The following is a 14,488-nucleotide window of genomic DNA, read 5'->3' as shown; positions in this document are numbered from 1 at the left end:
GCCATCCACATCCAGAGAAAGAACTACGGAGTCAGAATGCAGAATTAAGCAGACTCTTTTCTCTTCTGTTGTGTTTTGTTTTCTTTCTCATGGTTTCCCCCATTCTTTATAATTCTTCTATGCAACATGACTAATATGAAAATGTGTTTAGTAGGAATATATGTGTAGAGAACATATTGGATTGCATACCATCTTGGGGAAGGAGAGGGAGAGAAGGGGTGAAAATTTAAAACTTATGGAAACGAATGTTGAAAACTGAAAATAAATACATTAAATATTTTTTAAAAATAAGAAAATTAAAAAAAGAAATATATAGGACCATTTGATGGTATAGGACCATATCTGGTATATAGGTATCTGATATATTTGGTATATTTGATATACAGGACCATAATGATGAACCGTTGTTTACATACCTTATCTTTTGTTTCTGCTTCATTACTAAATTTTTCCAGTTGACTTTCTAAAGTTTTAATTTTCTTCTGAAGTTCATCTATAACACTCTGTTTGTTATCTACAGGAGGTTTGCTCTGAAAAGTTAAAGTATATCTTTGTATTTTAGTCAATCAAATACTGAAATAAAATGTGAAGTAACTTTTCTTGTTATGGAAAATGTTTTGCAAACATTTTTCATTTAATAAAAATACTGGTTAAACAATACTATACAATGTATGTGCACTACACCAAGTATAATTTTCTGCACCTCAATAAGAAAAATGCATACTATGCTATTACTCTGATTCCAAAAGTCATTTAATAATGGATAGCTGTTTCAACTAAACAGATCTGATAATCAGTTTTATTAAGTAGGCAGAGATTCAATAAAGACAGGTTGAAGTACAATTTTATATACAAAACTGCTCTACTTCCACATTAATGGTAAATCAGAAGCTAAAATATTACACACATGAAAAATCTTTACCTGCAATCCACAAGTTAACCTTTTAACTCGCTTCTTCAGTTCTTCATTTTCTTTTTCTAATTCTTCTTTTTCTTTAAGTATTTTATTATAAGCTTTCTGCTTTTTCTGCATTTCACTGTTTAAGTCATCCAACTGATTACTCAGAGAGTCCTCTCTGTTTTTACTTGCTTTAATAGCTTCTTTACATTTTAGAAGATTTTCACTTAAATCTTCTATATGAACCTTTACAAGGAAGGGAAAAAGAAATATTTTGTTTAGAATTTTTTTTTTTAACAAAATAAGACTTAATGATAAATTCTATTTGTCTATCATTCTTTCTGGAAAAACCACCTGACCACATACATTCCAAACTGAACCTTCTCTAGTAGCAAAGGAAAATCAAGCAAAGGCACCTGAAACAGCAACTGTGTCTGACAATGTATAGAACATTCTGCCCTTTCGTCTTTTGCTTCTAGAGAAATAAATTTTACCGTCTATTACCCAGAATCATCACTATGCTTTCCATGAGTAAGGCTTTGGTTTCACTGTGATCTTCTCATTTCTCACTATTGTAGCCATCATATAGATTGATCTTTTGAATCTACAATTCATATAAATATCCCATGTTTCTGAATTCCTTATATTCATCATTTCTTATAACACTATAATAATCAATTACATTTACGTACTAGCTTTTTTCAGTTATTCCCCGCTTTTGGGGCATCCATTTTCTTTCCAGGTCTTTGCTAACACAGAGAGAGCTGTTATGAATATTCTGTTATACACTGGGTGCTGGTTTCTCTGTCTGACCTCCTTAGGTTATCTGTCCAGTAGGGAGGTGACTGGGTCAAAGGTACAAACAGTTTAGTCTCTTTTCTTACATCATTTTAAGCCAATATTTAGAATGACTGGACCAGTCATCATTCTACCAAGAGTCCTTCCACCTTCTTAAAGCCTTTGTGTGACATGACTGTTTCAGTTTTCAGTCATTGCTGCCCAATAATTTCAGGGGAAAAACTCAGTTGTTTTCATTTGCAATCCCTTTCTATGACTGATTTGGAATGTGTTTCCTTGGGCATTTATTCTTTGCAATTCTTTTGAAAATCATTTTTTCATGTATTGAGGTGTATCTCTTATATGTTTGTGTCAATTTCCTAAGCTTTGATACTGAACTTGTATCAGTGAAATTACTGAAAATAGTATCCCCACTCAACAGTTTCTTTTTATTCTTTTTCATCAATTTCAGTCCAGCAAAAGTTTAATTATATGTAACTGAAATAGTCTGTTTTGCTTTTTATGATAAACTCTCTTCCTTCTTTAGTTAAGCATTATCCAAAATTTTAGTTATAGTGGTAAAAGATTACCTTGTTCTTTTCTATTCTTTTAATGATGTAACCTTTTACATTCATTTTGTGTATCCATTTATTGTGCTTCCTATGATATAGGTTGTTGGTCTAAAACTAATTTCTGTCCAACTGCTTTCCGGTTTTCCTAGCATTTCTTGTCAGAAACTGAAGTCTTCTACATCTAGTTATGGTCCTGAATTTATCAAAGCTGGGGCTACTGTTTCAATGATTTTTTAGGGATGTCTTTTCTTTTTACATCATCTACATTTGCCACTATATCTCTCTCTGTATTCTTTCCTAGAAAGCAATCTCATAATAATGAAAAAAACTTTCAGCAAAACTAATTAATGTATCAAATAAATTTGATGTTATGTTCCACATCCCTCCCTCCCTGATCTCTATAGAGAAAGGCCAGGAAGCTGGTTAGCGGACAGACCTTCATGGGAAAGACAATCAACAGAAAAAGAATAATTTGTTACATTATTCATAGACCAAAAAAATGTGCATTTATAACAAAAAGCAGCTCATTTCTTTGGAGAATGCAGGCCAATGATAAAAAGAAGTACCATAATTCTAAAGAGCTTAAAGTATCAGGGTGAGGTTGAGGCACAGGGTCTGAACTGGCCCTCTAGTCTTACCCTCTAGAGAAAGTGATAAGGGCTACCCAATAACCTCAGATATACAACCTACCTCCACTTCAGAAACTTCCAATCTCTCTATTCTAGCAGTTAGCCAGTTTACTAGAGACGTCACCCAGGAATAGGCCTCAGGTTTGTAGACCTCAGTCACTGGAAGGCATCTGCAGGCAGATTTCTTTTTTGTCAAGGTATTTTCATACAGAGCATTTGTGAGCCCTAGTGAAGATTTGAAAATTATCTCTTTCCATTTTCAAATAGCTTGACCATCCTCTCACATGTTATGTCCTACACTACTACTCACAATTTGACTTATCACATAATTAATACCTGCATGCCACAGAGAATGATATTTTCTGCCAAAAAAAAATGTGCAATCAAATGTACACATTATAGCGCATTCAATGGGTTAACTCACCTATACACTCAAGTAAACTGTATTTCAACAGAATTCTTAGGCAGTTCACAAATAAATGCCCTAAGTCCCTGGTGCTCACCTGAAGATCTCTGGTATGGCGATCAACAAGCTGCTGGACATTGAGATTTGCCTCTTTGTGGGATGCAGAAAGAATGATGCGTTCTTCAGCAGCAGCTGTCATCTCAGCCCGGAGCTCCAAAAGTGCTCGACTGAGGGCCTAGGGAGATTCAAATCCATAACAAAAGCATTACAGAAAAATAAGGATTTGATATGAAAAATTGCTAAATAAAAACACACATGCATACACAAGAAATGAATTTCTAATATGATCCAAGAGAAAAGGGCTTTAGCAAAATATACATACATACATATGTATGCATGTAACTATTTCAGCATTTTGACGGCTCTCTGATCCTACAGATGTGAGCATGGCCTCTCCTGGCACAGACTGAAGCTCACCCCACTTTCTACAAGTAATCGTTTTAAATTATGGAGTCTTAGAGCTGGAAGGGAGCTGACGGCTCCTCTATTTCAGCCCTCATTTGATATACATATAAACCGTTTCTTGAGTGCACAGCCCTGAGACACCATGTCTATCTCTTTAGGAGTTCAGATAGGATTAATACCTTTAAGAACTCAAATCTGCCAATGCAGAAAGCATTTGTGCTGAGAGCTGACCATGGTGCTTGAGAAATGGTCTGAAGTGAACCTTGCCCTGTGGTGTCCATGCATGACACCCATGAGTCTAGATAAAGAAAATGTGGGAGAGAGAATGGGAGGAATGGCCTTTCTTATGAGAAATTGAGAAATGCCTTAAGTTTTCTGCTTTGTTTTTTTTTTTTTTAAGAGAAAATCTTTGGAAAAGCTTGCAAGGAGAATTCTACAAAAAGCTACTGAGAAGCTGAAAGAAAAGACAAAGAGAAACAAGATTAACTTTGAGGGAGTGATTAAGATGTTAAAGGGACTATTCTCTTATTTGTAGCAGACAGCTAAATGATTTGGGATTGAGTTTCCAGACAAATGAAGAACTAAAGCCCCCAAGCACTCTGCAATCAGGTGCTCTGCAGCACTGAACATAAGCTGACCAACCATGACTGGATGAGAAGGGGTGGGATTATCCCAATGCATTTGGAGCCAGAGAACCTGGATTCAAATCCTGACTCTGTCCCTTCCCACCTATAACACACTTTACCTCTTTGGGCTTCAGTTTTCTCATCTAAAAAGAGGGGGTTGGACTAAATGGCCCCTAAAGTCCATTCTAGTTCTAAATCTATGATCCCCTGAACCAAATATCCTATGACAAGAAGGAAATTTGTCCCTCCAGGAATCCGTCCTCCAGTCCTGTGGCACCTCTTCCATTTTTCTAGGATTTTCCAAGGACCCCTGATAGTGATTCAACAGTTCCTTCAGTATGTGGACATGGTGTCAAAGTCAATTCAACAAGCATTTATCATGCATCTATTTGTACCAGGATGTGTGCTAAGCTTTGTGGATACAAAGAAAGGCAAAAACACTCCACGCCCTCAAGAAGCTCACAGTCTAAGGAGGGAGATAACAGGCACCCATTTGTGGGAAAATAAACTACAAACAGGATAACCTGGAGATAATCTCGGAGGAAAGGCACTAGATTAAGGGAGACCGGGAAAGGCTTCTTGCAGAAGATGGAATTTTAGCTGAGTTTGAAGGAAGCCAGGAAGTCAAGAGATAGAAATAAGAAGGAAGAGAATTCAAGGCATAGAGAAAGCCAATGAAAATATAAGAAAGTCAAGAAATAAGGGTATCTAGTTTGAGAAATAGCAAGAAGGCCAGTGTACCTGGATGGATTGTAGAGTATGTTGAGGGAGTTAAGGAGTTAGAAGGCTGGAAGGGTATGAAGGGCTTTAAAAGTCAAAGACAGAATTTTATATTTGATCCTAGAAGTAAGAGGGAGCCACTGGAGTTTACACTGGAGGACATGGTCAGGCTTGAGCTTCAGGAAGATTGCTCTGACAGCTGAATGGAGGATGGACTAGAGTGGGGAGAGACTTGTAGCAGGAACACCAGCCAGGAGGCTGTTGCAGTGGGCTAGGTGTGAGGTGATTAGGGTCTTCCCCAGGGTGTGGCAATATCAGAGGAGAGAAAGAGATGTATACTAGACATGTTATGAAGGCAGAAATGACAGGACTTGGAAACTGAATACGGTAGATGAGACAGAGTGATGAGTTGAGAACAACACCTGAATTAAGAGTCTGGGTAACTGGGAGTATAGTGGTATCCTTCACAGTAACAGGGAAGTTAGGAAGAGAGGAGGATTAGGGGGAGACAGAAAATGAATTCAATTTTGAGCACATTGAGTTTAAGATATCTACACCGTATCTAATTCAAGATGTTTAATAGGAATTTGGAAATGAGAGGTAAGAGAGAATTTGGGATAGATGATCTGAAAAATCACCTGTATAGAGATGATAACTATGTCCATGAGAACTAATGAGACCATCAAGTAAAACAGTATAGTGACAGAAGAGAAGAAAACAGAAAAGAACAGAAGAGAAAAGAAGAAGGCCTAGGATAAAGCCATCAACTGAGCAAGCATGACCTGAGTAAAGCTCCAGCAAAAGACATTTAGAAGGAGTGATGAGACAGGCAGAAAAAGGACCAAGAGAGAACCTAGTGAGAAGGTATCAGGAAGAGGAGGATCAAGTGTCAAAGGCTACACTCATCCTAGCCTGGGGACCCGACCTCATCACGGGCAGCTGCACAGCGATTCTAGAATACCTCTACCTCCTCGTAGTTTACTGAGTATATTTAAAGTACTCACATGAGGCACAACAAGTTTTCATAGGGTTAAGTGTAACTTAAGGGCATTCTTAGTAAAGGACATATTTTCCAGCAGTAAGCAATTAACAGGTAATCAAGAATCTCTTTTTAACTAAAACAAAACGTTGAAATATGTAATGCAAATATTTTAACACTACTTTCTAAATCATGGCAACACACCACATACTCTTTTGCATTAATAACTGCTGCTGAATACTTACTTTTTGCTGTTTCTCTTTCAAGGCCAATTGGCTCTTAAGTCGTTCTACTAAATTTTTCATGGTGGCTGTTGGAGCTCTTGTGTTGGCTTCTTTCTGAACCTGTACTTCAGATTTAAAGTACTGTAGTTCCTTCTCTGTCTGGGACATAGAATATTTTAAGTCTTCTATCTCAGCATGCAGCTTTTTCACAACTTCTGCATGATTTTCTTCAAGGCTGGAACAAGCAAATAATCATGCATTTCATGGAATGTTCAAATTATCTTGATTTTCCTAGAATGAACATTTTCTAGGATATACACTCTTTAAGTGGATAGAAATAAGTCACAAATGGAAAAGGAGAGGCCTAGAGCTTCCAAAACAAGAATGGGACAATAAATACAGAACAATCCTTCATCCCAGGAAATCCTTCAGCAAGATAAGTGAGAAGGCTCAGCTTCTCCAAGTTCACATGACACCCTGCAATTCTGTTATTCAAGTCTCATGGTCTATGGTAAACTATCATTACTCATGGATATCAACAATTAAATTCTGTTTGAATGCTGTCTTTGCTCCAATGACAAAGTACTAAATTTTATTAAATTACAATGGGATTTATTAATTACAATAAGAAAAAATATGATGGTACCGCCAAGTAATAAACTTTACCAAAGCTTTAAGTTTCCAAAAACTCTATTACCAAATTAAATATAAGTAATATATCTGGCTGAATATAAGTAATATATCTGGCAATAGAAGTAATATACCTAACAAGCATATGGCTTATTAGGTAGTTGGGAACAGTAGAATCAGTATGTTTTGGTTCCTCACTATGTAAGTGAAAAGGAGATAATCATTTTATTGTGTCTAATTCTAGTATGCACAAATAAGCCTACCTAAAAAAAAAAAGAGTATACAAAAGAAAATACTTGGGCAATTATTCTTATTTCTAAAACCTGATTTCATGGCAGGGGTGACAGAAGTAACTTTAGCTTAATTTATTCTGATCATTCCACACAACAAATTCAATAAATAACCATCAAAAGTCCAATTTATGCGATAACATACACCATATCTAACTGTATTTACTACTAATGTAAATATGAAGGTTAGGAGAATTTGAATAAAGTATTTTAAATGAAAATGAGAAGGATCTTAAAGTACAAAATATTATTTTTACCTATCAGGCCTAAATAAAGCACAAGAATAAATTCAAAGAGATTATTATTTTCTAAATAGCCAGGTACTATATTTTTTTTATTTTCTGTTTTTTTTCTTTATTTAATATATTTAGTTTTCAGCATTGATTTTCACAAAAGTTTGAATTACAAATTTTTTTCCCCATTTCTACCCTCCCCCCACTCCAAGATGGCATATATTCTGGTTGCCCCGTTCCCCAGTCAGCCCTCCCATCCCCCTTTCCCTTCTTCTCTTGTAGGGCAAGATAAATTTCTATGCCCCATTGCCTATGTATCTTATTTCCTAGTTGCATGCAAACACTTTTTTGTTGTTGTTGTTGTTTTTGAACGTCTGGGTTTTTTTAAATTTATTTATTTTTTATTTTTAGTTTACCACACACGGTTCTACATAATTTTGAGACAGAACCAAAAAAAAAAACCCAAAAACAAAAACAAAAGAGAAGAAAAAAGGCGAGCATGTAGTGTGCCTCAATCTGCATTCAAACTTCACAGTTCTTTCTCTGGATGAAGATAGCATTCTCCATCATGAGTCCCCTGGTGTTGTCCTTGCACCTTGCATTGCTGAGAAGAGCGAAGTCTGTCAGGGTTGGTCCTCATGGAATCCATATATCTGTGGTTGTGTACAATGTTCTCCTGGCTCTGCTCCGCTCACTCAGCATTATGTCGTGTAGGTTGAACATCTGATTTTAAAACTTTGAGTTCCAAATTCTCTCCCCTCTTCCCACCCCACTCACCCTCCCTAAGGCGGCAAGCAATTCGAAATAAGCCACATGCATATCATTATGTAAAACCCTTCCACAATACTCATGCTGTGAAAGATTAACTATGTTTTGCTCCTTCCTAACATATCCCCCTTTATTCAATTTTCTCCCTTGACCCTGTCCCTTTTCAAAAGTGTTTGTTTTTGATTACCTCCTCCCCCCATCTGCCCTCCCTTCTATCATCCCACCTTTTTTATCTTCTTCCTCCTTCTTTCCTGTGGGAAAGATACCCAATTGAGTGTGTATGGTATTCCCTCCTCAGGTCAAATCTAATGAGAGGAAGATTTACTCATTCCCCCTCACCTGCGCCCTCTTCCCTTCCTACAGAACCACATTTTCTTGCCACTTTTATGTGAGATAATTTACCCCATTCTATCTCTCCCTGTCTCCATCTCTCAATATATTCCTCTCTTATCCATCAAATTGATTTTACTTTTTTAGATATCATCTCTTCATATTCAACTCACCCTGTGCCCTTTGTGTGTGTGTGTGTGTGTGTGTGTGTGTGTGTGTGTGTATATATACCTACATATATACATACATAGACACACACATATGTGTGTATATATGTACAGATATATATACATATATATATATATACATATTTCCTTTTAGCTACTATGATATTGAGGTCTCATGAATCATACACATCATCTTTCTATGTAGGAATGTAAACAAAACAGTTCAACTTTAGTAAGTCCCTTATGATTTCTCTTTCTTGTTTACCTTTTCATGCTTCTCTTGATTCTTGTGCTTGAAAGTCAAATTTTCTATTCAGCTCTGGTCTTTTCACTGAGAAAGCTTGAAAGTCCTCTATTTTATTGAAAATCCGTATTTTGCCTTGGAGCATGATACTCATGATACTTGCTGGGTAGGTGATTCTTGGTTTTAATCCTAGCTCCATTTACCTCCGGAATATCATATTCCAAGCCCTTCAGTCCCTTAATGTGGAAGCTGCCAGATCCTGTGTTATCCTGATTGTTTTTCCACAATATTCAAATTATTTCTTTCTGGCTGCTTGCAGTATTTTCTCCTTGATCTGGGAGCTCTGGAATTTGGTGACAATGTTCCTAGGAGTGTTCTTTTTGGGATCTATTTGAGGAGGTGATCGGTGGATTCTTTCAATTTCTATTTTACCCTGTGGCTCTAGAATATCAGGGCAGTTCTCCTTGATAATTTCTTGAAAGATGATATCTAGGCTCTTTTTTTGATCATGGCTTTCAGGTAGTCCAATAATTTTTAAATTATCTCTCCTGGATCTATTTTCCAGGTCAGTGGTTTTTCCAATGAGATATTTCACATTGTCTTCCATTTTTTCATTCCTTTGGTTCTGTTTTATAATATCCTGATTTCTCATAAAGTCACTAGCTTCCACTTGCTCCAATCTCATTTTTAAGGTAGTATTTTCTTCAGTGGTCTTTTGGACCTCCTTTTCCATTTGGCTAATTCTGCCTTTCAAGGCATTCTTCTCCTCATTGGCTTTTGGAGCTCTTTTGCCATTTGAGTTAGTCTATTTTTTAAAGTGTTGTTTTCTTCAATGTTTTTTTCAGTATTTTTTTGGGTCTCCTTTAGCAAGTCATTGACTTGTTTTTCATGGTTTTCTTGCATCATTCTCATTTCTTGTCCCAATTTTTTCTCTACTTCTCTAACTTGCTTTTCCAACTCCTTTTCAAGCTCTTGCATGGCCTGAGACCAGTTCATGTTTTTTCTTGGAGGCTTTTGGTGTAGGCTCTTGGACTTTGTTGACTTCTTCAGGCCATATGTTTTGGTCTTCTTTGTCACCAAAGAAAGATTCCAAAGTCTGAGACTGAATCTGGATGTGTTTTCGCTGCCTGGCCATGTTCCCAGCCAACTTACTTGACCCTTGAGTTTTTCATCGGGGTATGACTGCTTGTAGAGCAAAGAGTACTTTGTTCCAAGCTTGAGAGGATGTGCTGTTGATTTCAGAGCTATTTCTATACAGCCAGCTCTGCCACCCCAGTACTCCTCCTTCCTCAAGAACCACCAACCTGGACCTGATGCAAATCTTCAGCAGGCTGTGCACTCCTGCTCTGATCTGCCACTTAATTCCTCCCACCATGTGGGCCTGGGGCCGGAAGTAACTGCAGCTGTAATTCTGTAGCTGTACCTCCCCCGCTGCCCCCAGGGTGGTGGCCGAACCTCGAACTCTGTCCCCCGCAGCTTTTCCCACTAACCTTCTCTGTTGTCTTTGGTGTTTGTGGGTTGAGAAGTTTGGTAACTGCCACAGCTCACTGATTCAGGGTGCTAGGGCCCGTTCTGCCTTGCTCCTGGTCTGGCTGGTCCTGCTGCCTCCCATGTTGAGCTCTGCTCCCCTCCACTCCGTGTGTGATAGACCTCATCCAGCGACCATCCAGGTTGTCCTAGGCTGGATCCTTGCTTCCCTCTGCTATTTTGTGGGTTCTGCAGTTCTAGAATTTGTTCAGAGCCATTTTTATAGGTTTTTGGAGGGACATGGTGGGGAGTTCACGCAAGTCCCTGCTTTCCAGCCGCCATCTTGGCTCCACCCCCGGAAGTCTAGGTACTATATTTTAAATAGCAATTAAAATACACACAAAGTGGCCTTATTCAAATTCATTTTATATAATTAAAAATACTATATAGTTCTTACAAATAAAACTTTTATGCTGGAAGATCACACATACAGAAATATCATTAATTACCATTAAGTCTCTGTTTTTGTTGGGGAGAAAAATTTTCCTTAAAATCACAGTTTGTTAATCAAAGCAGGATAAATGATCTTCTTTGGGGTTAGATTTTTTTTAAATCTATATTCTGAAAGTATCCCTTCAAAATTCCTATTATGCTGCTCTGAGAACACTTAACATCCACTATTAATGATACCGATAGCAATAATAACAACAGTGTTTTACACTTATATATCTTTTAGTTTTCAAAGTGCTTTCACATATACCATCTCACAACAAGCCTCTGAAGTAGGCAGGGCAAGTAGAATTAGCAATCTCTACTTTCTGATTATGTGAGCTGTCCAAAGTCAGATGGCTATCAAGAAAGAGACAGGAGAATCAGCAGTCTACAGATAGGGTGAATTGCATATAATAGATTTTTTTCTTTATATTAGCTTTGCTGATTTTTTTTTTTGCTCTTCTCCCTTTTTTTAAAAATTCTTTGTTCTAATAGATGATTCTCTGTGAGGGAAAACAAGGACTATCAATAAAACTCTATTTTTCAGAAAGGTCAGTTGGTTAGAACCACCTGGCCAAGGCAGGACTCAAGCTTAGGCCTTCTAATACCTGTCCTGGTGCACATTCCAACAGTAATCACAACTGCTTTATCACACTTACCGGGCTCGGATGCTTTCGAATTCTTTGACTTTCGTTAAAGTGATTTGTTTTTGTATGTCTATTTCATGTGACATTTTCTTCATTTTGGTCAAAAGTGAACAAAGAGAATTATCTTGTTCTGCAACTGTTTGCTCCATCTCTGCCAGACGCATGAAATGCTTGCTAGTCGCAACTGGTACAGAAGGCTGTTTCATTAACTCCTATGAAATATGAATAGTCATAGTCATTTCCATGTATAACACAAAACCAAAAAATAACCACGTTTTAATTTTATTCCCAAAATTATTCAAACACAATAATCTGAATTTTAATTATTCATTTTCATCACAGAATTACAGACATGCTGTGTATCAGTGTGCACAGGGTGACTCAGTACCAAATAGTGATCAAAAGAACAGAGTGTTACATTTTAGTTTTGAGGTGAATTTTCCATATTATATTTACAATGTGATTGATCACATTTCCAAACAGCTGTCAAACGATCAAAATGGCTCTAGACTTTTTTTTTCCTCTTAAGTATACTTTTTGCATTCACCTATACCCTAACCTTTTTTCCTCAGTTTTCAGAAGCAGAGACATACATATCTAATTCATCCTTAATACACAAAATGCATATGCAAGAAATGACAAGTTGGACATCATAAAGTTTCACTCATTTTCACTTTTAATGCTGAATGTGAAAAACTTAGAGAAAATTATGAAGATCTGCATAAACTGATGCAGGTCAAAATAAGAAGAACCTGGTGAGTGTAACAATAATCCCTGGTGAATGTAGTAACCCATCATGAGATCAAAATACTGAGGGTGAAGCAAACTCCATGCTTCCCAGCAGAGGAAGTGTAGATGACAGATGCATAATGATATGCATGTATTTTAGACACTAACAATTTGTTTGTTTATCTGACTAGATAGCACTTATTTGTTACAAAGGTGGTTATTATTAGTGAGTGGGAAAAATCACTAGAAGTGACATGATCGAAAGAAAGAGCATGGAAGGTCACCTGGAGGTCAGTAGATGGGAGTAACAAGGACGCGGAAGGGATGGTATAAAAACAAATTGCATGGAACTTAAAAATAAATCTTAATATTATATCCTTAATTTTAAAAGAAAGTCAAGATGAGAAAAATGTAGACAACACTTCTGTGTCATTTACAAAACCACAGCTGAAGACACTGTTTAAGGTACCAGTACCACTTGACACTTACATGAAGAACCAGCTAATAAATTCTTTCCTGATTTCAGGGCCAATAAAAGCTAGTTTCTCATGACAACTGTATGTGGCTTTTTTTGTATCAGTAAATTAGAACCATATAGACCACTGTATTTTCTTTTTCATTGTAAATGCCAAGAAATTTGCTGCTAAATTCAGTAAATTGAATATGACTAGAAATTAAAGAAAATATACAGAGAACTGAGTCAAATTTATAAGAATTATTGCTATTCCCCACTGGTAAATGGTCAAAGACATAAATAAACAGCTGTTAGAGGAAGAAATATAAACTATCAATAGCCATAAGAAAAAATGTTCTAAATTACTAATAAGAGGAAAGCAAATTAAAACAACTCTAAGGTATCATCTTATACACATCTAATTGGCTAAGCTGACAAAAAAGTAAAACAACAAATGCTGAAGCAGTGTGGGAAAATAGGTACATTAATGTACTGCTGGTGGAGTTGTCAACTGGCCTAGCCATTCTACAAAAAAATTGGGAACTATGCCCCACAAAACGATTAAATTGTTCATATTCTTTGATTCGGCAATATCGCTACTAGGGGCTATAAAGACCCCAAGAAATTTAAAAAAGAAGAAAAGGTCCCATATGTACAAAAATATTTACAGAAGCTCTCTTTCATGGTGGCAAAGAATTGGAAAGTGAGGAGGTGCACATTAATTATGGAATGGCTAAACAACACATTATGGTATATGAATGTGATATAATACTACTGTACTGTAAGCAATGGTGTAAAGGGATGATTTCAGGAAAACTTGTATGAACTGATGTAACGTGAAGTGAGCAAAAGAAGAAGAATTTACATAACAATACTGCAAAGATGAAACAACTTTGAAAGTAACTGATCAACAGAATGACCAACCATAATTCCAGAGGACTCATGATTCATGATGAAACATGCTATCTACCTCCAGATGGGAAAATCATGGACTTAGAGCACAGATCAAAGCACATACATATGTGTGTATACACATAATATACGTACAAATACATATATATATATATATATATACATATATATATATATACACACATATAAATGTGATGATGCCTACATAGAAAACGTGAGTCTTTAAGAGAAAACAGGAAAAGATATGTGCCAAGACAGATATAATTTCTTCCATGTGCAACGCCTTTTCCTAGGCAGAAAACAGTTACGGAAGAGAGGAAGGTTTGGACAACCAGCACATTCTTGTTGTAAATTTTCAGTTTAAGGAAGTCATTTATTTATATTTTAATTTTTTAAAAATTACATTTCAAATATCAATAATTTCAAGGCCTTTTTATACTTATAAAAGAAAAATTAGTGATAAACTGTAATGTTTTCATTTGAAATAGTAAAAAAACCCACCCTTTATTTAAAAAATGTTTGGAAATTAAAAATTTACTTTGGTCTGAAATGTTTCTAATGTGCCTTAAAGTAATTCTTAAAGTAGTAATAATATTAATAGCAATAATAGTAATAATAATGATGACAAGCATTTATATAGTGCCTACTATATGGCAGGTACTGCACTAAGTGCTTTTTAAAAATATATTATCTTTATTTGAGCCTCAAAAATACCCTGGGATGTAGGTGCTATTGTTGTCCCCATTTTACAGCTGAGGAAACTGAGGCAGACAGAAGTTAAGTCCAAGGTCAAACATCCAGTGAGTGAGGCCAAATTTGAACTAAGGTC

At 36.4% G+C, this 14,488-nt stretch overlaps 1 protein-coding gene across 1 annotated transcript in view; it reads right to left on the bottom strand.

Moving 5' to 3' along the window:
- CEP290 (centrosomal protein 290) overlaps nucleotides 1–14,488 on the bottom strand; it is a 108,403-nt gene that overhangs the window by 23,480 nt on the left and 70,435 nt on the right. The window contains exons 35-39 of the mRNA XM_036759384.1: nucleotides 11,577–11,776; nucleotides 6,318–6,531; nucleotides 3,380–3,517; nucleotides 923–1,144; nucleotides 417–530 (exon numbers count right to left, since the gene is read on the bottom strand). Coding sequence (XP_036615279.1) covers nucleotides 417–530; nucleotides 923–1,144; nucleotides 3,380–3,517; nucleotides 6,318–6,531; nucleotides 11,577–11,776 — 888 coding nt within the window. The remainder of the gene's footprint in view (nucleotides 1–416; nucleotides 531–922; nucleotides 1,145–3,379; nucleotides 3,518–6,317; nucleotides 6,532–11,576; nucleotides 11,777–14,488) is intronic.

This window comes from Trichosurus vulpecula, chromosome 5, assembly GCF_011100635.1.
Source record: "Trichosurus vulpecula isolate mTriVul1 chromosome 5, mTriVul1.pri, whole genome shotgun sequence".
Taxonomy (NCBI): Eukaryota; Metazoa; Chordata; class Mammalia; order Diprotodontia; family Phalangeridae; genus Trichosurus; species Trichosurus vulpecula.
Note: the sequence above shows the minus strand (reverse complement) of the source record. Positions and strands in the feature narration are given on the sequence as shown.